This window comes from Prunus avium, chromosome 2 (genome assembly GCF_965620075.1).
Source record: "Prunus avium chromosome 2, drPruAviu1.hap1.1, whole genome shotgun sequence".
NCBI classification, from domain to species: domain Eukaryota; kingdom Viridiplantae; phylum Streptophyta; class Magnoliopsida; order Rosales; family Rosaceae; genus Prunus; species Prunus avium.
In genome coordinates this window covers 30,696,062-30,719,954 of record NC_142285.1, presented here as the reverse complement: position 1 = coordinate 30,719,954, position 23,893 = coordinate 30,696,062, and the positions used below count along the sequence as shown (strand labels likewise).

At 36.2% G+C, this 23,893-nt stretch overlaps 2 protein-coding genes and 1 pseudogene across 7 annotated transcripts; 2 read left to right on the top strand and 1 right to left on the bottom strand.

Annotated features, from left to right (window-relative positions):
* The first annotated feature begins 2,482 nt into the window (after nt 1–2,482).
* Nucleotides 2,483–8,680, top strand: LOC110768812 (COP9 signalosome complex subunit 7). 6 transcript variants are annotated; one of them, XM_088248839.1, is made up of 9 exons: nt 2,483–2,875; nt 3,317–3,392; nt 4,348–4,436; nt 5,109–5,198; nt 6,131–6,175; nt 6,301–6,371; nt 6,704–6,842; nt 7,179–7,267; nt 8,391–8,679. In XM_088248839.1, exons 1-9 carry the CDS (start codon nt 2,717–2,719, stop codon nt 8,503–8,505), a joined length of 873 nt encoding a protein of 290 aa, XP_088104965.1. In that variant the 5' UTR covers nt 2,483–2,716; the 3' UTR covers nt 8,506–8,679. The 6 variants fall into 6 exon arrangements, with proteins under 6 accessions (XP_088104965.1, XP_088104970.1, XP_088104969.1 ...); XM_088248844.1 differs by having other exon boundaries at nt 2,488–2,875; nt 7,162–7,267; nt 8,391–8,680; XM_088248843.1 differs by lacking the exon at nt 8,391–8,679 and adding an exon at nt 7,532–7,837 and having other exon boundaries at nt 2,490–2,875; nt 7,162–7,267.
* A 2,795-nt stretch (nt 8,681–11,475) lies between these two features.
* Nucleotides 11,476–12,132, top strand: LOC110747137 (ethylene-responsive transcription factor 1-like). The gene has a single exon (XM_021947337.2). It carries the CDS (start codon nt 11,476–11,478, stop codon nt 12,130–12,132), a length of 657 nt encoding a protein of 218 aa, XP_021803029.2.
* Nucleotides 12,133–14,442: 2,310 nt separating this feature from the next.
* LOC110747138 (ethylene-responsive transcription factor 13 pseudogene) lies at nt 14,443–15,329 on the bottom strand (annotated as a pseudogene).
* Nucleotides 15,330–23,893: the final 8,564 nt, after the last annotated feature.

The following is a 23,893-nucleotide window of genomic DNA, read 5'->3' as shown; positions in this document are numbered from 1 at the left end:
ATGGTTTCTATCCAATTTGGCCAAGATTTTTCCTTCCTTTCTCCTCCCATCCCTCAATCCTCCTATTTTGGTGAAATCCACTCTGCCCAATCCCACAAAATCAGGGATTTTTGGGAGCTCAATGCTCTTCCCGCAGCTGCCTCAGTGGAGAACTTCTATTTTCAGCCATCCTTATTCCTTCTTTTCTCCCTTTCTTTTCCTCCTTCATGGTCAGATCTGATGAAGGAAAGAGCTTGGTATACATGTTGGTTCGAAGGGTGGCTCCTTGCGTGCCAATATCTTTTGGTTCCTTGGATGTTTTGTTTGAAAACTTGTTCCTTCCCTCCCAATAGTTTTGTATAATGGACCTTCAGACTTCCCCTTCGTGGATTCTGTTTTTTCAGCAAGGGGCTGAGGCTTTTGCTGCTTCTCATTTCTAATTGTATGGACCTTCTAAGATAATGGGTTGGTTTGTCAAAATAAATGGGCTAACCTCAACAAGTGTTGGCCTATTTTTTGTTGAGGTGCTGGGCTAATTTGGTTAAGCTAATGGGCTATTTCAGTTGGGCTTTTTGGTTGGGATATTTTCTCTTTGTGCTCATCCACATGTTTGGGCCTAAGAAATGGGCTTGAGTTCCGAGGCTCCCAAGCAACCCGGGACTTCCATTTCTCGGCCCAGCAATGGGCCTCATGTCGATTTATTACCATCCATACCACAACCCACTCAAGCAAGCCCCGGGTATTTGAGTGGCTTAGGCCCACTTAAGCTTGTAACGTGGCGTGTTGCTTATTTGCTTGGCGTGGCATGTGTGTAAGTGCATATGATGAACTTTCGCGTACCCAAATTGGGTTTCTTCTCGATAAGGTATCGCATTAAGCCGAGAATTTATTTGGGCCTAACCGTGGATTTTTTGGGCCTCAACAACCATAAAGTTCAACTCAACTATTCAAAAACACATCGATATGAAAATCCAGAGAAGATTAGGAAGAATTAGGAGAGGGAGGTTAACTTAGGGTTAAACATAAATATTATAATTATATATTTATTTATTTAAATATAAATATATATATTTTCAGGTCGGGTTCGGGGATGGGGACGCCAATACCATCCCCTCCTCATACCCGTCTGGGATTTTTCAAGTTCGGGGATCCCCGTACCCGATACCCGTTTGGCCCCGAAATCTGCCCCCGTTAGGGTCGGGGAACCGACGGGGACCCGCCCTCGCGGGGATTTTTGCCATCCATAAGAGGGTGGGTGGGTATGGAGGCGGCTGGGGAGAGCGGGGCCAATGTCTCAAAGATTTTACTCTCTGGGCGCAATTATTTAGGTGGGTTTAGGGTTTGCTTTTTTTTTTTTTTTTTTATAAATTTATTTTAGTTTTATGTTATTTTATTGTGTTGTTTAATTAATTTCTATTTTTTAAAAGTATTTAAATGTAAAAGATTTTTTTATTAACATTTTGGTCATAGTGGAGTGGGCCCCATTTTGCCACGTCGCCCACTCAGATTGGTGGTAAATGATCAATGTGCAAGAAATTACAAATATACCCTTGCCACATCATCAAACTTAACTGACTTTTGGATGGAGTTGACGGTGAGGGGCAACGTGGGACATCAAACCTTGGTCAATGGTGCAAAGTGGGTCATTTTAACTTTCAAGGGGCAAAGTGAGATTTGACCAAAGTTTCAGGGGGCACTACAGTAAATAAGCCAAGAAAATATGTGCTTATAACACCTCGCAGTGTTAGGGGCTGGAGTCTACATCCTTATCTGATTAGTTACTTGAATTAAGAGAGTTGTTATTGGTACTCCAAAAATTATTATCATACTTCTTTTTATTTACAAGAAAGAAGTACATGATCACTATTTTGAAGTGCAAATACGGGTTGTTTTGATATTAAAAAATAATTAAATTCTAGACTTACTATATTTTTATACCACATTGTGTGCCACTTCTCTAATAGATGTGGCCCATTGTATTAGTGGGCACAATTTTTAGGCTAAAATCACAAACTTTTAAAATTTATATATAAATAGTGAATTTGATAGAATATTATATATTTTTTAATACTGGAACTTGTACTCATCTTTATCATACTTCTTTACCAAATTTCAAAATCGTCTTAGAACAACAGAAAATAGTTGTTTACAAGTTGGAATGAAAAGGAAAAGAAACTTACACAAATATTGGCCGCAGGATTGAAATATTTTACTGTTACAATTACGTAGATTAAATCTAGGCTGTCAGATGAGAGGATAGCACGCAATCAGGTCAGGTCCACCCTTCGCGGCGGCACTACCTGACCAACCGAGACTTTTGCATTTCTTCTCAAATTTTGGCCCACGCAAGGGCGTTTTTTGTTTTGGGCTGAAAACCCAATTTTTGAGTTTGGCCCCCTGTAGCGTTGGAGACGGCCTAACCGAGCAATCTTCTGTAAAAGAAAAAAAAAAAACATAGCTTCAAACAGAATCAGTCTCAGCAGCTTCTATTGGGGTGGTGGTTCCTCAGAGATCCTCTCTCTCTCACGCTCTCCCAAACACCACCGTTTCCCAATTTCCTCACTCCAAAACCCCTCTCTCTCTCTCTCTCTCTCTCTCTCTCTCTCCCCAATCTCCTCCCCCAAATTCTGAACCACCGAAAACCTAACTTTCCACTGTTGAACTTTTCACCGTCTTCTATCCATTTTTTATTTTAATTTTTTTCCGTTATTGCGGATCCTACTTCTGTGCTCTAGAGATGGACATTGAGCAAAAGCAAGAAGAGATCATCGATCATTTCGTGAAGCAAGCCTCGTCTCTCGAAGGCTCTGCCCTCGGCTCCCTCGTCGTCGAAGCCACCTCGCACCCTTCTCTCTTCGCCTTCTCCGAGATTCTCGCCGTTCCTAATGTTCTTCAGGTTTCTTTTCTTTTTCTTTCCTTCTCTGTTTTGTTGTGAATTTTCCTTTTCTGCTCTGCGGTGGTAGAAACTAAGAATGAATAGAGAATTTGAATGTTAAGTTAGGAAATAGGAGATGATATCCTCACTGCTACAACTGGTATTTTTTTTTTTTCCCAATTAATGATGGCCAATGGATGTGGTGGAATATGATGTGGTAAATTTTTAATTTTTAATTATTTGGGATGTTGTGCTTAGCTAAACAGAAATGTTATTCTTGTTTTGGTTGAGAGAAGGGTTCTGTTGTTTTAGGAGTTGGGTCATTGATTATGAACAAATAATGTCTAAATCACAATTTTGTTGTAGCCAAAGAGAAAATTAAATTGTTTATTATTGTTATTGGGTTTTCATACTACGAGTGTCATTGTAGGAATAGTTCTTTTGACTCTGTAACATTTGCAGCTTGAAGGAACAGAAACTTCTGTGAGCCTGGATGTGCTTCGCTTGTTTTCACAAGGAACATGGAGTGACTACAAGAGTGAGTGTGCAAAACTTGCTTCATCTTTTGGTCCATTTTCTCATTAGTGAATCTCTAGCTGTTAGTTTGATTGCTTTGGCCTTCTTGCACCAAATTGATTAATGTTTCTTTTCTGCTTCTATGTCTGATACAATATCAAACGCCCTGAACTCTAAATGTAAGTGTTAAACCCTGTTGCAACATGGAAACAAAAATCAGAAAAAGATAACCCAAAAATTGAGCCGCCATTGGAATGGTCTGTTGGCATTGCGTAGTCTGCACCTGAAGTTCAATATATATGCGTGTAGATGTACATATGTAGCCGAAGAGAAAATTAAATTGTTATTGGATTTTCCTTTTCCTTCTATTTGTTTTCTTCTTTTTCTTGGTGGGTAGTTGTATTTTTAGCGCAAGTTTTCGGGGTCCATGGTGATATTTCAAGTTGCATATATTTGAACGTTAAATGGTTTTATTATTCAAAACATATGCAGCATCTATAACTACCAAGTGCAGAAAAAAAAAAAGTTAAAAAATACAAAAGAAACAAAAGAACTTTATCTTCATTATCTTCAATTTTTTATATAAAAAAACTACTACTGTTTCTTTTAATGTCCCTGGAGTTTGGCTGAAATGATACCACTCCATAACATTTAATCGTTTTCATTTCCACTACAATAATTTCCAAAATTTTGGAGGATATAATGTCTTAAGAAATCATCTGTTAACTGTTGACCATTTTAAAAGGGAACACAGCTATAATTTTATGCGCCATTGCCTCTGTCATCAACTCCGTAACATTATTAAATCCATGGTTCTCTTTTCTTATGTTTTTTTTTTCCTTATGGTAAATTTTATTATTTTAGAGAACTACTTCCCTTAAATTTGTCTGAGTTTTTGTTTAAAAAAAAAATTATGTAAGCTTCTCTATGGCTTATTGTGATGGAATTTAAGAAACTGAAACATAGTTCAATTGTAGGTGATGCCAGTCGTCTTCCCCAATTGGTCCCTGATCAAGTCCTAAAGCTGAAGCAGCTCACTGTTCTTACACTAGCTGAGACAAACAAGGCATGATTCAAATGCGTAATCCTCTTATTTTTCAAAAGTTGTTGGCGATTTACATCTCTGAATGTGTAGTAATGGTTAAGGCTATATGGTTTCAATGTGATTATGTGGAGTGTGTCACTTCTGGTACTTTATGTTCTCCATGCTTAACAAATGTCATCCTAAAGAAAAAATTAAAGGATATAGTGAAAAATGCATCACTTTTGGACAAGTCCTTTGGACATAAATTTGTCTTAATTGCACTTGGAGCAAATTGACTGCAGTTACCAATACCGCTACCGCTTAAAATTGAATTCTTATTGTAATAGATTATGGAGCCTGCTAAAGTACTGGAAACGCAGATTTGAAAAGTTAATTGAAACGGAATGCCAGAAGCTTATTTGGTCTAAATCCAGAAAAATAGAAGTGTTACCTATCTTAGTCATCTGATGCCCGACTCTAGTGATTGATCAGATCATGAGCTAAAGGCCTTATGATGGAGAAATTCTTCTATAACTTTTAGTATGTAAGGTAGCACTACATTAGCTAATGAAATTTATCCCATTCCTGTTTTTGTTATAAATCAAATGCTGATGCATCAAGCGTGTTTTTTTTCCTCATTCAGCTACACTTGGGGATTTTCTAGGTCACTATTGTGTATTCGATTTTCTTAAGTATTCTTGAAAGCTTTTGCAGGTACTACCATATGATCAACTAATGCAGGAGTTAGATGTTATAAATGTACGTGAGCTCGAGGATTTTCTCATTAATGAGTGCATGTATGCGGTAATTCTTCTTTCATCCTGCTACCTCTTTTTTTTCGGTTCTATATTGAAACATGGACAAAGCGTTCTAGTGAAGGATGTGGAATGAATAATGATAACTTTTAACGAATTATCATTCAAATACAGTCCAAGTGAAAGAATTGAAATCAAATGTGTTGAAAAACCACTATTCTCCCTTGTCTTTCTGCCAATCTGTCTTGGTGTGTGCATATGGGCGGATGATTATTTGATTATTTCTACAACCATTGAAATAAAATGTGTTCTCGCTTGTGTAAGAATATTCTTTTGAATATTGGACAGCAATATCTGAAAGTTGTTAATGTTAGTTTTGGTCGATGAAGCACGGATATTCCTAATATTGCAGGTGCAGAGTATCCGATATGGATATGGCCCTGATGCCCCCCAATACACCTTGACACTTGTCGGATACAGATTTGGAGTATTCTGTTGACATTTTTGTAAGTTTGATGTTTGGATATAGTGCGACATGCGTTGTGTACATACGCATCTGGATGCAAGAGGTGTTCTTTTGTGATTTTTTCTCCTAAAAAAAGGGGGGGGTGTCTGAGGTATTTTAAAAAGTTTTCAAATTATTTAAAAAAACCAATGGTCTGAATATTACTTTAAAATGTTATGGGTTAAATGTGAAATAAACAGCAGCTTCTTTAATGATTGTTCCGCGACAAAGTTGATTTTCTAGCTAGTAGCTATTTGTAACAAACTAATGAGTAATCACACATGAATGATGGAATGGAATCAATGGATATAATCTTTTCCTTTTGTCTATTTTTATGTAGTATCTTTTAAATTATGAACTAGATTCCTACTTTCTTGGTTGTGTAGATAACCTTTTTATGATATATATGTAATGTTATATATACTATTTTATTATGGATGAGATGTGTGGTGATTTTTAGGTTTGTTTTCTTTTAGGGCATAGTAAGAGGAAAGCTTGACCAGCTGCGGAAGTGCTTTGAGGTTTGAGCTTTATTGCTGCCTTTGCTTTAAATTATTGGATTTTTTTTCTCCTTGTTTTCGCTTTCCTCTTTCTTCTCTTTGGTTTCTTCTCATTCCCTTTAGGTATTCAATCTTGTGCAAAGCAGGTCCAGTTTGCTGCAGGGAGAGACCCCAGACCTGGACAACTTGGGAGTATGATACACACACTATCAAACTGGTAACATCTCTGATTTTGATGGCATTGGTGTAGTTTCTCTACCTCTCTTGGCATCTGCATTATGATCTCAAAACATTAATGTTTTTCCCTGATTGTGTGAAAGTTTCATGACTGTGAGGTGTATAATCTCATGCCATGGAGCATCTTTTACCAATTTGCTAACAATTTTTCCAACGAAGATTCAGAAAAAAACAAAAAAACTGAAAAACATGGTCCCATATCTAATGAAGTAATGTGTTCTGATTTTTGGCTGCTGAGTTTATGATTTATGAAGTTTCTTCTCTAGATAAAAAACTAATAGAATTGTCTAAATTTTCTGAGTGAAAACATAGGTTGGATACCTCAAACAATCTTCTTATCGCGATTCAAGAGAAGATGAAGTGGGCTGATACTATGACTGAATTGGCCAAGGAACACAAAAAAGAAGTCGAAGATAGGGTGGAAGAAGTAAAGAAGTCCTCTTCCCACAAGGTCAGTTTAATCCAGTTTTATTTTTTGTATTGCTTCTCCAAATAATCCTTTCCTAATCAAGTGGACAAGTTGCACTTGATGATTTGGACATGCCATAGTAAAGAATACTTTATGATTTTTATTTTATTGATATGTTTCTCTACACCAAATGTGCACATCAAGGCTTTTGTGATGATCTACTCTGAAGCTAAATAATCACTAGATGAACGAGCACTTTGTTCTCACCCCACACACAGCACCTACCAATGTGTTTATTAGAGTCTTTTGTTTAGTTATTGGCTATATTGGTCGATGTGTCTTACTTACGTTGTGGCAGAAGTTCCACACTGTAAGCAGGCCGACACTGACTTCCGGGGGCACGAGGAGATTTACTCCGAACCTGGTGGAGTGATGGACTATGAGGAAGACCGAAGTAGACCAAAGAGGTAATGCATACACCTCACTTTCTTAATTATGATGTGTATCTACAGATGTTTCTTGCATGTGTTCAATTCTACCAAAAAACATTTTTAAAAATCAAATTCTCTCTCTTTTCCTCACGTCCTTGGGGTAGGTGGTCTTACCATGTTCCACACAATAAAATATTCATGAACCTTTATTGCAAAACCTACTACGTGCATTATTTGAATATTTGGTTTGGATCGTCAATATGATTTGCCTTTACTCTACTTTTTGACTTGGAAATGCAGGAGACGGCATCCGATATATAGATGAGAGTTAAGAGGTGGAAAGGATGAGTGTGTTTAGGCGAGTCTGAGTAGGCTTGATTTTTGTTCATGGCTTTCCCAGATGTGTTGATTTTTCCTTTTTGGAGACCGTAACCTCTCTGATGTTAAACCTTTTTCTTTGTTGTTTTAGGCTCATATTTCATATGTTATTTAGCTTGTCTTCAACCCATTGTTATTCCAATTGAGTTTACAAGAATGAAACCACATTTATTGGTGCGGCTAACATTGTTCATGGATTCAGATACTACAACTGTTCTTGTTTCTCAATGTGTCTTGAGTTCAGTGGTTCTTATATTGGTAAAAATTGGGGGTGAATGGTTCAACTTCCCATTAATGATTTTGAGTGCCTTTTTAAGTGGCTTTGTTTCTGGGTGCTCTTGTTTCTTTGTTGTTAGATCGGATACGGATGGTTGAGATACACAATGGAAATCTGGTTGATTCAATACTTATTTTATATTTTTTCAATTATTCAATCTCAAGTAAAAATATGCTAGTTATTCTAGGCAAAGTGCAGCACAAGAATGAATGTTTTCTTATATGTACGAGTTAGGACAGTTGCATGCACTCAGTCCAGAGGTAACTTCCTTGTAAAAGCATTCACAAGTGCCTAACATGCAAGCTTCTAAGTTTAATTTAACCCATTGAGAAAAGAAAAAAGTTTTATTTCACCCAAGTAGACATTTTGAATTGAATATTTCCACTTCTTTCCTTTGCATAGACACCAACCATTAACATTATATGGTGTAGCGACAAGAGTACCAAGTACTTTGATACAATTTTCCATTACTCGATAGTGAACAATACTCCATCTGTTTTGTAGAATCATGTGTACTTATCAAGCCAACAGGATGCGTGTGTCCAACGCAGCCATTTTGCAAGACTACCAAGGCGACGCCGTGTTGAAGAGGCTCCGAGGAAGCCACCACCTGAGATAATTGGTTAGACATTCTCGATCGAGATACTATAATCAGGGCCAGCCCAGGGTGACGTCGAAAATAGACCCTATATATATACCATACAAGAAAAATCTATGTGAATGTAGATATTATAAAATGAGATCTACATAAAATCATTTATTTTATATATATCTCTATATAAGAAAGGATCAAAGACAAAATAGAAAATGAGAGATGTATCTCTACATAATATTATAAAATGAGATATATCTATGTGGTTTTTTTATATGTATCTCTACATAATATTATAAAATGAGAGATGTCTATAAAAGCATTGGATTACTAAAAAGAACCTGCTTATTTTATATACATCTCTCTATAAGAAACTATGGAATACCCAAAAAGAAGGAAACACACAATGCTGAGATTCGAACTTGGGGAGGACTTGAATTAAAAACCAGGCCTAACCAACACCGACGTCATTACTTTATGTCAATATGTCTCTTTTATTTATATAACAATTGAATATACCTGACAATGACCAAAAATTTAAAAAAAAAAGTTGGGGCCCTCCTTGAGCCAAGGCCTAGGGTGGTCGCACTTCCTGCCCTAGCTCAGGCCGGCCTGACTATAACAACGTTTCATATAGTACTAGAAGGCCCTGTTTGGTGGGCTGGACTGAACTATATATATTTCAATTAAAATGGATAAGAGTCTAGTCTGTTGTTTGATGGGCTTAATTGTATCACAGACTGGATATTGGACCTTGGATCCAAGTCCCAAATACCTACGGCTCTGGAACCCAACCTCAGATGTGGGTTTACAACAACATAAGCTCCTCTTCCTCTCTACGAACGTGAGCTCCTCTTCATCTTCACGAATTCGAGCTCCTCTTCTCTTTGTGAACGCAAGCTCCTCATCATCTCCCTCAGCCTCCTTCACATCGTATGTTCTATGGTTTTGCCTTCTTCTCTCTCCTCTCACTCTCCCTCTCTTCTCCTTTCTCATGCCTTCTCAAAATCGGTGATCTGGGGTTTTCTTACCGATCTCAAATGGGTGTTTGTTGTGCAAATAGGGTTTGGTTTTGGGAAATTTGAGTGTCGTTTTGGTCTTGTTTAGCATGGTCTGGGGTTGATTTGTTTGTTTTTTGGGGGATTCATGTTGTGGTTGTGCCATGGGTATTCACAATCTGGGTTGATTTCTTCTTTCAAAAATGCTCAGATTTTCTTGTGGTGAATCTTTCAAGTTTCATAGCTTCATACAATCGATGTTTTCGTTTGTTTCCCTTCTGTTTTGCTATTCTGTTTTCCAAAATTTCAAAAAATATTTTATCCAGTCCAGTCCAAAGTAAGTATAACATCAAACAATAGACTCAAAGTCTGGTCCAGTCTTAACCAGTCCAATCCATTAAATCCAGTCATATCCTATCCGTGCCACCAAACGAGGCCGAAAGGTTTATGTAAGGACGGGTAAGAAGAGGATGTACCAAACGCCAAACTGCTTTCTTTCATAGTTGATTTCTCTTGCAACAAATATAAAATAAATTATTTTCACAACACAGCAATGTCAAATTAGTCCTAAATTAAGTACCTCTGTAAATTAATTTGTCGTGTTTTGGCCGACATAATCTAACACCTAGATCGTTGGAAATAAAGAATTGAGTAAAATTTGAAGAAGGAAATACACCATGTGTACACCATATATTTTAAATATTAAAAGACAGATAATAGAAGTTGGTCATTGTACGTATATGTATTATTAACATACTATCATACGTTGACCCAAAAAAAAAATATATACTATCGTACGTATAAGAAGGAAAAAAAAAATAACTTTGTTTAAACATTGCACATGCATTTTATAATATAATAACAATTATGAAATAAAAATGAATAAACAAAAGTGAAAATGCCCAGTTCTGGACTTTGAAAATGGAAAGTTGAAACAAGGTGGCATCTGGCTCAGTGTACATTTGAAATGGCTTTGACCAGAGGCCACGTAAGCAAAACCGTATTTAATTTTAGAAATAGTAATATTTATGGAAAGTAAAAATCTACTGCGAGCTATCGAATCCCTCTTTCTCATTAAAGCAAAAACCTAAGATAACTATAAATGGCAACAACAACAACAACAACAACAACAAAAGTACTATTCCTTAGAGAAAATCTGTGACTTGTAATCTAATCCGTAATGTAATAAATCCGATCCGTAATTTAATAAATCTGAAGGTTCCCTTGTATGTCTTAAGATTTAACAATAAAACTTTATAAAATATAAGATAGTATTTGGATAAGTAGAATTGTAAATCATGTTTTTAATTTCATTGACGAGCAAATGGGTCAACTCCTTATAAATTCAGATGACGCGTCGCGTATGTGTTGTCATTGGGTTTCACGCATAGGTAAATTAATTGATAATTGAAGGGGAGATCTAACTCTTTATAAGCTCTTAATACAACCATTGGGTTTAAACTTTCCAACATGGATTCACATCCTCACAATCGTAACCCTACAAATTATTATTATTATTATTTTGCTTTTAAGTATACAAGAACAAAGAAAAAGACAAAGAAAAAAGAATCTAGATCCACGATATAAGCCAACAAAGAGAGAAATAAGAAAATCGATCACCCATCTCAACTACAACAATATTCTAGGGTTTAGAATTAAATACATGATAATAATTCATGCCCATGTGTGTAACACGCGTACCTGGAATCCAACATACCATGCTCTCAAAATCTAACAAAACTGCATATAGATTCGATTAATTTAGTGCATAGTGCTAATTAAGTATCAGATAATTTCTGTACGTGACTAAAGAGACACATGGATTCCATTAATTATTTCACGCACTGCCATGAAACTTGAAGCTTCATTGAAGCTGCCTCCGATACCATATGAGCTCATATAAAGCTTCATTGAACAGGTGCCAACGTTCGATCGATCATAGGAAACTCAGAGCTTCGACCCACTCAATCGATCATAAGTGCGTGTATAGTTCAGGAACATGTACGGAGAGACAACCTTAGAACTAGAATCTAACTTGGCTCTTCTTGAGTCCATTCGCCACCATCTTCTCGATGATTTGGAGCCTCAGGCAACGAGTTTTAGTGGCAATAATGTCTCGGTGACTTTCCCGTTTTTCGTGACCGAGTATTGGTGGGAATCATCTCTTGAAGCCGAAGGCGTGGACAACACCATACAGGACATGCTTGAAGCTTTGCATGACGTAAATTACGTTGGATGTGTTGTGTCCGACGACGAGGTTCAATTGAAGGAACAAGTGGCGGAGAGTGCTGTTCACGCGCCAAGGGGGGAGAGGCATTATAGAGGCGTGAGAAGGAGGCCGTGGGGGAAGTTCGCGGCGGAGATAAGGGATCCGGCAAAGAACGGCGCGAGAGTGTGGCTTGGAACTTATGAGACCCCGGAGGACGCGGGGCTGGCTTATGATCGAGCCGCATTTAAGATTCGCGGCTGTAAAGCCAAGCTGAATTTTCCTCACTTGATTGGCTCGAGTAACGTGGAGCCCGTTCGGGTGACCCCTAAGCGGCGCCGCTCGCCTGACCAATGCTCTTCGTCATCCTCGTCTGCTTACACATCGGATAATGGGTCTTCCAAGCCAAAGCGAAGAGAGGCCGGGGTTGATAATCACTTGGCAGCTTGAGATATAAATTAATATGAGTTATGAAAATACTTGTATAATTAATTAGCTGAGAAATGGTTCTTACTGCTAGAGTTGCATTTCTCTTTTCCTTATTTTCACAAGGAAGAAATTTAGGCCTCACTCTAATCTTGAGTGGGGGAGCATATAAGGGCAAAATGTTCATCCTCGTTTCTTGTTGATAAATTAGGGCCCGTTCGATAACGTTTCGGAGAATGTTTTCTTATAATATTTTCAGAGAATGAAAACAAGAAAACAAATTTGCATTTTCAGGAAATGAAAATGCGTCTGTTGCACCGACACTCCAAACTGCTGGAGTGTCGAAGTGTCGGACACGCCGACACACCGACACGCCTCCGACACGCGTTGGACACGGTCAACGGCTGGGACACGGTCAAGACACGCCGCTGACACGGTCAAGACACGGCTCCGACACGGTCAAGACACGGCAGGGACCAGATTGAAATTTTGAAAATAAAAATTGGGGTCTAAACGTGATTTTTGAAACTTTAGTGGACTGATTTGAAATATTTTTTAAAAAGATGAGTTAAAAGTGGAAAAAGACTTTTTTAAACCTAAATGAATCCCACATTTTTCCCTTTGTTTTCAAATTCTTTTTTCATATTCTCTATCTCTATTTTCTTTTCTTATCTCCCTTTTCATAGCAGTAGAAGAGTTGAATTTGGTGGTGAGGTGAAGATTATTTCATCTTCTTTTTTTTTGAAGAGAAACACAACAAGAATGACGATTCTTTCTTGCAAATCGTGACCAAGAAGGACGATTCCTTCTTGCAAACTCAAGTTAGGCTTCACAGATTTTTAATTTTGTTTCTCTGTTGTATTTTTTGTGTGTGGGTATTTTGTATGATTGTATCTGTTTGGAGCTTTTTTTATTTTTAATAAAAGTCTTGTTATTAGTTGTTGAGTATATTTGAATTTGTTTTATTAATTGGGTATTAGACTATTAGACATAATGAATGTGAACCATGTTTTATTTTGTTTCTCTGTTTTGATGTGTTTTGTATCTTTGTATGATTTTATCTGTATTTGGTTTTTTATTTTTAATAAAAGTCTTGTTTCTCTGTCTTGAAATATTGAGAATTAATTATTATTTTAATTGCCGTGTCCTAGCCGTGTCCGTGTCCTACTTTTTTGAGATTTTTCGTGTCGCCGTGTCGCGTTCCCGTGTCCCCGTATCCGTGTCCGTGCAACATAGGCGTCTGGTAGATTAATTAGAAAACATCTTCAGAAAACAAAAATAATGAAAACGTGTCTGGTAGTACAATTTGAAATAATAATATGTGAGTTATTTTTATGAAAACGTTTCCCATGAGAATGAAAACAACTTTTTTCTGTTTTCTACAAGTACACATGAACTTGTTTTCATTTTATGAAAACATTCTCAGTTTTCATTCTCAGTGTTTTCTGTTTTTGGGCCACCAAACGTATTTTTACCTCATTTTTGTTCTCTGAAAATGAAAATAACCCCTTAAAACATTACCGAACGTCCCCTTAATATTTAAGAAGTCATGAAAACAAAGTTCGACTAGTTAACCTAAATGGCCCACTTTGGTTGCTATTGGGCTAATTTTTCAATTCCTTTGGGTTTCATTCAGAAAGTATTTTACTTGAGTTCATAAACCCAAGTAATTAAACCACTCTCATAAAAAAAGAAAAGAAAAAAAAGAAATTAGAGTTATAATTTTGAACGAAACAAACTACAATTGCAATTGAGTTTAATTCAATTCATTAAGCTCCAAAAATAATGGCAAGTGACTCTCAGTATATGAAGAACTTTCCTCTACTATAGGTCCGTTTGGTTCACGGAAAGAATTTGATGAAAAATTATTTCCCATGTCTTTTTCCGAAGAATGAAAAATGGAAGATTTCCCAACCCAAGTCATGTTTTCCATGAACGTGATGCACCCTAAGCCTAAGGTGAATGTGTTTACATATACAATCTAGTAAAGCATTGAGCATCATATCTGTTTTCCCATTTCTTCACTCAGTGGCTTATTTGGTTAAATACCTAGTCTTGTTTTTTTTTTCCTAGTGTGAATGTCTTTTAGAACTTTTCCATACTTCTCGAAGGCATATTATAGTCAAAATATGATTCCACATGTTGATTTGCAGGTTTTTATGTCAAATATTGAAACATGTGTTCATATCTTCTATGTTACACGTGCAGGTCTACTATGATCCTTTAGGAAGACAAAGAGCCAAGTTCTCGAATTCTGTAGAGATCAACAACGCTACGAAAGATGAAAAGACAAAGTTGAAGTGCAAGATTGTCAATTTTGTTTGGGAAAATTACTTTTATTATGTCCAACTACAAAAAATAAAAAAATAAAAAAATCCGATCCAAAAATAAACTACAAAAAAACCAAAATGAATAATCCAAGTACTCAGATGGCCAAAAGTCCGTCATATGTGTACAACTCGTCCACCAACAGCTGGCCGTCAAGTGTTAATGAGTCCACTTGAAACACATGAAACTGTTCAGCTGCTTCTTCCGACTTGGCTTTAGTTGCCGAGTCAACTCCACTCTTTCTCCTCTTAAGCGTCGGGGATCCACCATCATCCGACGACGTGGCTGACGAAAACGATGGCTCCGGCGAGCCACGCTTGGGAGCCACACGACCGGGCTCTGAATCATGTGAACCAATGAGGTGAGGAAAATTAAGCTTAGCCTTGGAGCCACGCATTTTAAAAGCGGCTCGGTCATAAGCCAAGCCAGCATCCTCAGCAGTCTCATAGGTCCCCAGCCACACTCTCGCCCCGTTCTTCTTTGGGTCCCTAATCTCCGCCGCGAACTTCCCCCACGGCCGCCTCCTCACGCCCCGAAAATTCCGGGCACTTGGCGGGGCGTGGTTTACACGCGCCTCCACCTTGACATCATTTGGCCTATCCAAATCATGGTCCAAGATTGCAATTGTGTCACCCCAGCCCTCTAAACCAAAGTGAGCATGGCTAGAGCTTGAAGTACTTGGAGCACAATCATACAACGGTGCATCATCTTCAGCGACACTGGCCAAAAACGTTGCCTGGGTTTCGAAATCGTCATCTAGTAGATGCTGTCGGATTGACTCCAAGAGAGCCCAGTTGGAACTTGTAATGCTTTCCGTTGACATTTTCCGAGTTGTAGATCTGCTTCTTTTTTTTCCTCAAGAGTTTGATGATGGTGAGATGAGTTTGATTTCTAAATCTGGATTGTTTTTGAAGTTGGGACATATCAGCCTTATCAGGATTTCCATATATACATGGAGATGTGGGGAGAGAGACGTCTTGCTTGTGGGACATGTCAGCATTATGTTATTATATTGATGTGGTTGTTGCTATGAAACCTCACTGGTTTATTTTCGATCACATGTTTTGAATGCTTCAAAGAAGTTCAAAGAAGGTATTTTTTAACACGTTTGTGTTGGCTTGATATTGCTTTTGTTAACTGGTTGATTGAGGAATAAATATAAAAATATTCGAGAGTCCAAAGCATTGTTTAATAATAAAATTTGAGCCCGTTCGTAATCTTTTTATGTGCGCATGTACAAAAATAAATTATGGTGCTGCATACGACAAAATAAAATAAAATATAATAAAACGAATTAAGTTCATGAATTGGCATAGTAAAACACATTATTGGTGATTATAATTTATGTACTTGCAGTTTTGTGCTCGAAATGGATGAGGTCATGAGTGTAAGACTTAGCAAATTTCGTATGAACACTCACATAGTAACATCTGAAACCTTTAACTATAGCAATCATTATATATATATAAAGGAGGCTAATAACAATAAAACATTCATTAAATAAAAATAATATGGTAAATTAACCCATTTTTATATATTTTTTTTAAATGAGAACATAAGTCGTAGTATTTTCATGGGACAGAATTAGACTCATTTTCTCTTTTTTAATTCTAAAATGATAAGTAAAATGGAAAGCAACAACAAAAATTAGATTGTTACATGTGTGAGCATGTGCCAAGGGCTACTCTTTTTAATTCTAAAATACAAAAAGATAATTTTTAATAATAAATAAATAAATAAACTGAGAGAAGCATGTTTAGACGAAATCCCTAGCTCCCTCTCTCCCAAAAAAAAACACTCTACATCCGTTTTGACTTTGAAGAAGTGGGAGGGGGCGGCACAGGCCGCGCGCGCGGGGGGGTGTTGGGGGAGGGGATTGTGGGGTGTGGTGGGGTGGGGTTGGAAGCTGTTGTTCTTCCTCCCCTCTCCCCTTCTCCTCTTTTCCCCAATTTTCAGAGACATTAGGTTTCCCCTACTTGTCTTCATTTTGTAATGAATTTCCTCCACTTATCATAGGCGAATACGTCTAGGCATCGGATCTCCACCCACGTTTCAGTGTTGGATCTCTACCACTATCTTTTTTGCGGTTTCTCCATGTTTAGAATAAATCGCAGAGACTCTTTCGGTTTTATGTGTAGTTTTCACATCTTCTTTTGTGACAGTTTTTCACATCTCCTTTGTGAGAGCTTTCGACCTCTTCTTTGTGAGAGTTTTTATTTTTATTATTATGACTTGGTTTTTCAAGCTTTATCTATTCTTGGTTGTTCTGAGTTTACACTCTTAGTTGGGATGCCTATGCTCACTACTAGAATATCATTCACTACATACTGATAGATAGATACAAATGCATAAGGGTGGCTTTTGAAAGTTTTAAGCAAACTGATAACTCAACAGTCCTTGTTAAAAATAAGTGGGATAGACATCAGTATCCAATACAATTAAAATGAATTCACACTTTTGCTTAATATGGTTTTGCTTCAATTGAGTCTCTTATCAGTCCCAATTGGAGAAAGCCGACTACCACCAGTGAGGCTCCATTTAGAAAGCTGCTTTTTGCAGCTCAAGTCGGATTAGTTGGCTACTTTTTATCCTTTTTGCTTCTTACTTTTCCAACTAATAGAAACTGATAATTTTAAATTGAATCTAAAAGAAAAGAAGATATTTTTAAATGCTTTTTACAAATATAGGAAGATATATATACATTACAGATATTTGCTTTTTTAAAATATTTTAAAATGCTGGAATTTGACATTTCCCGCTAAAATGCCATAAGTTTGCTCCTCCACTGTGGAGAACATCAAAAAAATTAATTTAAAAAAAACTATGAATTTGAAATGAGATGGATGCAGTCTCCTAGGCCACTTTCTCTTTTCTTTATCTATTCCCGAAGTGTCATCCATCTTCTTCTCATCTTTAGTATTCATCTTCTTCTTCTTCTCTATCTCTTCTTCTCTGCAACTAAAAACTGAGAGAGAGAGAGAGAGAGAGAGAGAGAGAGAGAGAGAGGCACAAGTTAACAATGGTGCTTCCTTGATATCACTGTGGAGCACGACCACACCTCGAAAACCCCAAAACGGACGCCTACAGCATCCACATGGTAGGATCTGGAATTAGATTTGGATTTACTCTGTTTGTAGATAAATCTTTTCACTTTGTTTTTTTTATTTCACTAACAAGGACTGTTGAGTTATCAGTTTGCTTAAAAATAAGTGGGGGTGGTTGGAATTTGAAAATTCAATTTTGGATGGATTTTTATTTTTCTAACTAGGATTATAAAATTCGCTATGTTTGTATAAAATTTGGTTTTAAAGTGTTGTTTCTTTAACGTGTTGTGTTTTTTTTTTTTCCAGCCCCTTCACAGAGTCAGTTGGAGCAACCCTAGATCCAATCCAGCAGAAGAAAACGCCAAACCAGACCACCTAAGAATCCATGGGAAATATGTAAAGCTGTTTTGTTATTTTACATTTTAGGCTCATTTTTTGTTGGACATAATTTGTATTCTGCCTCTTATTTTCTAATAAAGTTAAGGTTTTTTAGTGCATGTTGTGTGATATGGTTCTCTCTTGGAGATTCTCTCAGAAATTAATCTGCATAAATATTGATTGTTATTGGAGGGATTTTGGTAACAAAAGGAGGAATTGTTGAATATATTTGAACAGTTTTATTAGTAGTGATTCCAGCCCCAAAAAAACATTTTCAAAATTCGGCATTATTGGATAGGAATCAATATTAAAATAATAGTGCATAAATTTTGAATTTTAAAAATGAGCTTTTTTAAACAATTGGGGACTGATGTTAAAAAATACTATCTCAAATATCAGACCCTCCAAAGACACCATGGCTTGAACTGTGGCTTGGCTGATAATGTATTTCTTTATTTGAAAATATTGAAGGACTGAATTCCAAAATGGTATCCTATAAGCAATAGCAACCCCAAACTAGGATACTGATGTAAAAATGGTGGCTGCATAGTCTCTATTGTTTAGTATAGACAATTAATTGTCTCAAAAATCAATTTAAGAGACAAATCAAACTCAGTATCTTCTGTGAGTTTTTTTAGTAGTGGCTAGATTTTCTTCGATCATGCGTGATCGTTGGAGGAGCCCTATATTATCTTAATTTTGATGTTAGATCACTATGTTATTGTAATGGCCCTTTGTGGCTAGTTCATATTGACTATTTGTGATGGCTTTTTTGGCTGAATTATGAATGCAATCCAAGAATTTCTCAACCAAAAAAAAAAACAATTAGAAGCGTGTGCCAAGGGACTGGTATATCTAAAGTAAAAGCAAAACTTATGAATATATTTTTAAACAATCCTGAATGCTCGCTTAACTCTGTTCACGCACACATGAGCTAGCGCTAGTCGTGAAACTAGTTTTCACTAAATAAATAGAAATATTAAAGGATAATTTTTCCGTGATTTCACATTAGCTAGATTAAAATGAAACATGATCAACAAATCTCGAGATGATTTCACGTGAAGTCATTTTTATGGACAATTTTTTAAAGGATATCTCAAATCGAGAGTTCTAGTAGTAGGTATCATCTCAGATCAAACTGCTGTAAAACATGTCCATATATTTATATATCAGGGAAATACAGGTATCGCGCACACACGAACATGAAAAAGGTGCTGCATTGATCCCAGGTTCTACACTAAAACAATTTTCTTTACCAGCAAAGGAGATAAGCGTGGAGAAGGACTTTGAAATTACACACTGTTTCTTCTTTCGTTGAACTCCAAGTTATTCAACATCAGCTGCGTTTTTTTTTCTTCCATCCAAAAGATCTTTGACTTTTTTATTCTTCTTTATTTCTTTTGCAACCACTTGCATGCATGCGTACGTCTAAATATTTGTTCCTTTCAAGGTGTAAATAATCGAGGTTATGTAAATATAATAACATAATTATAGCCAATGCGTTCCCACCGGTGGTGGATTCCCCCTTTCCCCTGGCACCCCGGATCGAACCCAATAGGATTTCTTTCTTCCAAAATAACCAAAAAAATATAATTATAAAAGGCCCCTGAGGACATGTTACATGACATCATGTTCCAGTTACCTTAATTAGACTCGATTAATATATACTTTCATGAAAAATTCCATACAATACAAACTACCTGGTCCTTCGTAGTTTTTATTTTATTTTATAAACTTTAATAATACTTTATCAAAAGTTCCTTCATAGTGGGAGTGGTTAGATGTACTAGCTTTTTTACAATTAAAACTTTGACTTTTTGACAAGAAAATTATTTACATTGGTTGCTTTTTCATTGTACTAACCAATTAAATTGATTCAGATTGAAACATATGCTCCTTTTCTCATCGCTGTACACACAAAGGGCGAACTCAGGAAATTTTATAGGGGTGGACTAATATTTTTTAATGGGAGATCCATTATATATTTTTTTTTTCTTTTTAAAAACAAGTTTGCATGGTTTTTTCGGTGAGGGGTTTACATGATTAATTGGCTATAGGCTATAGGTTTTTTTTTTATATGGAAAGAAAATGAGTGGTAGCAATTATTCTTCAATTAACAATTTTTAAATTTTATGGGAGCACACATAGACATAGGGAGTGCAGTCATATAAATGTACAATTGCACAATCACAAGCTACAAGCATTCAACAAAACCAAGGGACAACTAGACTATATAAAAGCATAGATCAAGTAATGAATAGATTAAATTTAAAAAAAATGACGAGTCATCAATAAAATCCTAGAAAATTGCATAAGAAAAAAAAACCCCAAAATTTAACACCCAAACTCTAAATCATAAAAAGTTAACAATAACAATTGAAATTGGAAATTAAACAAAAAGTAAGAGAGAAACTTACTAATATTAAAGAACCCATTGGATATAGATTGATACAGGAGGAGACCTACTACTTCTAAGCTCTCAAGTTCAAATATAAAGTTATAGCTTACATGGATGGGTAATAGAAGAACATGATATTTGATGTGTGGGGGTGCCTTTAGAGATAAAATCTTACGATTGTGATAGGCTAATTTCAACAAAGAGGGGGGGGGGACTATTTTTAATTCACTTGGGTTGACTTATAAAATTAATATTAATTTTTTTTATCTCCAAATTTAGCACTGGGCTAGAGTGGCTCTAACCCATGCCTAGATCCGTCCTTGCGTACACATATAAACTAAAAATACAACTTGTCTTTTAAATAAGTTTTAGACAAATCTTTGACGTTTTTTCAAATATAAACTAATCTTCATACTAAATTGTGCAATGTATTTTTCTAATCTCGTAAATCACCAGCGATGTGATTCCCAAGGAAACGTTATTTTTTTGAAAAATAAAAATAAAAGTTTCATATCTTATCGTAGTTAGGGAAATTTGTGTGACTAACAAGGGGAATAGTTTTTTTTTTTTAATACAGAAAGAGGAATTTTTTACGCACACACTAACAGTTTAACTCTTGGGGTAAGTGTAAAGCTTAGTGCTTTATCACTCGAATTGAAATAATTTATATAAATACTCACGTTTTACATATTGAATTGCATTTGTGGGCAGGTGGACATGTGAGCCTCCTCTGTCGAGTCTGAGAGTATGGGCGGCCATGAAGAGGATTATGGGCTTCATGTGGTCAGAGAATCCTTCCATGAAAAGCAAGTTGCTTATCATGATATCCATTATGTCTGTTTCCTAATTCATTCTTCATGAAGACTTTTTTTGACCAAGTAATTACTTGTGTTCTTTTTTCCTTTTTTTTTTTGTTTTTATTATTTAGAATAAGTGATAGTAATTATTGATGAGCAAACAAAAGTACAAATCAACTGCTGTGATATGGGTAAATCGTTTCTAATAACCAAACACAACAACCCGTTAAACTTTTTAAAATTTTAAAAAAAAAAAAAAAACTAAAGAATTGATTGGTTGTGTTTTGTATACCAAAAAAGTTGAAGTCAGAGTCACGTTTGATTGATAATGTTTTCTACATTAACAAACAGAATATATCGTTTACTATATTGGGAATAGACCTTGTGGAATTCATGCTCTCTTTTATTTTGTTTTTTTCAACATTAAATTATAGTACTAGTTTTTCTTCTCCTCCAGGCTTTAAGTTCACTTTTGGTGCCACTCTATGTTTGAACGCTGATGTGGGGGAAAATTTCAAGTCTCCTCCCCGCCCCCAAAATTTACCACCCAAAGGAAAATCTTGTAATTTTAGTTCTTTTTTCTTTTACTTGGTCCAAATATGTTTGAAAATATAAGTATGTTCTTCGGCTTTATATGAATACGACTACATGATCATACATCAAATAAGTGTAAGGCAGTGTCTCCAATCTGAGACCATGTTAAATTCAACAAGCGCAGGAATATTAACGAAAAACAATCCGTTGACAAACGATATTAGAGGATGGATGATTGAACACATGACTTCGGAAATAAAGATAAAACATTATTAACCACTTGAGCTAGAAGCTGTTTACTTTGTAAATGCTATTAATTAAAGGGTTTTTATGTCCGAAGAGACGAAATAAATTATGCTTTCATAGAAATATTTCAAAGCAACCCATTAGCTTCCAGCTTTGACCTACTAAGCTTTCAACAGTCTATGCAAAATTTTCAAAATAATACAAAAGTGTATTGCAAGAGATCTAGCAACATAAGATGTTTATATTGACGATTGATATAAATAAGGCTTATTATCACAAAACATCCCTGACGTTTGCGAAATTATCACATTGCATCCCTAATGTTTTTTTGTATCATTAATGGTCCCTAACGTTAATACAGGTACTCTTAAATAGTCCCTCTGTCAAAAAAACCGTTAAATCCAAGGGTATAATCGTCAAATCAATCCAAAACTATAAATTTTTTTTCCTTCCCTTCTCTCTTTTTTTCTTTCTTCTTTCTTCTTTCTCTCCGCCTAGCCCCGCTCACTCTTCTTCTTTCTTTCTTTTTTCCTTCCCTTCTCTCTCTCTCTCTCTCTCTCTCTCTCTCTTTGTCTCCTCTAGCCACCCAAACCACCAAAGCCACCACCGTGGGATCTTATATCCCTGCCCCTCTCTCTACTCTGTCTGCAACTCTCTCCCTGCCCCCTCCCACAGCCCACCAACCCATCCACTCTAGCCACCCAAACCACCACCTCGACCTCCATAACCACCACCGTGGGATCTTATACCCCTGCCCCTCTATGTACTTTCTCTGCAACTCTCTCCCTACCCCATTCCACAGCCCACCAACCCAGCACTCTAGCCACCCAAATCACCACCCCGAGAGAAGGAAAGAGGAAGAAAAAAGAGAAAAAAGAAAAAAGAAAAAAAGAGAAAGAAGGAAAGAAGAAAAATGAGGAACAAAGAAGGAAAGAAGAAAAAAAAAAGGGAGAGAAAGAAGAAACAGCGAAGGAAAAGAAGAAGAAAAGAGGAGGAAAGAGAGGAGAAAAAAAAAGAAAAAAAAAAGAGAAAGAGAGAGAGAGAGAAGGGAAGAAAAAAAATAATAATTTTGGATTGATTTGACGATTATACCCCTAGATTTAACGGTTTTTTTGACAGAATGACTATTTAAGAGTACCTGTATTAACATTAGGGACCATTAATGATACAAAAAAAACGTTAGGGATGCAATGTGATAATTTCACAAACGTCAGAAATATTTTGTGATAATAAGCCTATAAATAAATAAAGTCCATTGTTCCGAAGTGACGTTTAGAGCTGACGTCCCACATCCTAGGCAGCGCTGAATCACTCTTGTCTCATGCATTTACAACAATTTGTTTTTATATTTCGAATCTTGATATTAAGCGATGGCTATTGATTTCCTTATTTTATTTTTCTTTTTGACTTGCCATGGATGTAGATCAAGAATGGGAGAGATGTGACAGTGACGTCGAAATAAATTTACAGGAGGATACAGAAAGTGAAGAGGAAAAGTGTCCATGACTTGAGTAAAACTTATCTGTGCAATTTCCAAATTTCTGTGATCTTCAATTGATGAGATAGCTGATTGGATAGATTTATATAAAATTTTAACGTGAAGAAAGTAAAACTGTTATTAGAATTTTCGTAAAAGTTTGAGGAATTACAATCTTCAAGGGCTTAAAGCCAAAAAGCTTTCGAGTTTAAAGCTCATGTGTTGATACGGCAAAAACCGAGTGAGGCTATAAGGAAGAATTATTATAAGAGGATGTTTGTCAACGGGTTCTAATAGAGGGGAAAATGGTCTTAACTTGTTAAATAGTGGTTTCAGGTTTGAACTTTCATAACATTTTCGCAGTATGTGTGTGAGAAAACCTCTCTCACTAAATATCACTTATATCAAAAAATAAATAATGAGAAGATCCTTAATAACCATCCAAATGAACCCAAAATCTAGAATTAAAAGACAATTAAAATCATGTAAGGTAAAATTCCTCATAAATAAGTTGGGCCATATAAGCAACTTTTATTTTAGGTTGGATATTTCCATCTGAATTAGGAGTGAAGTATAATTAAAA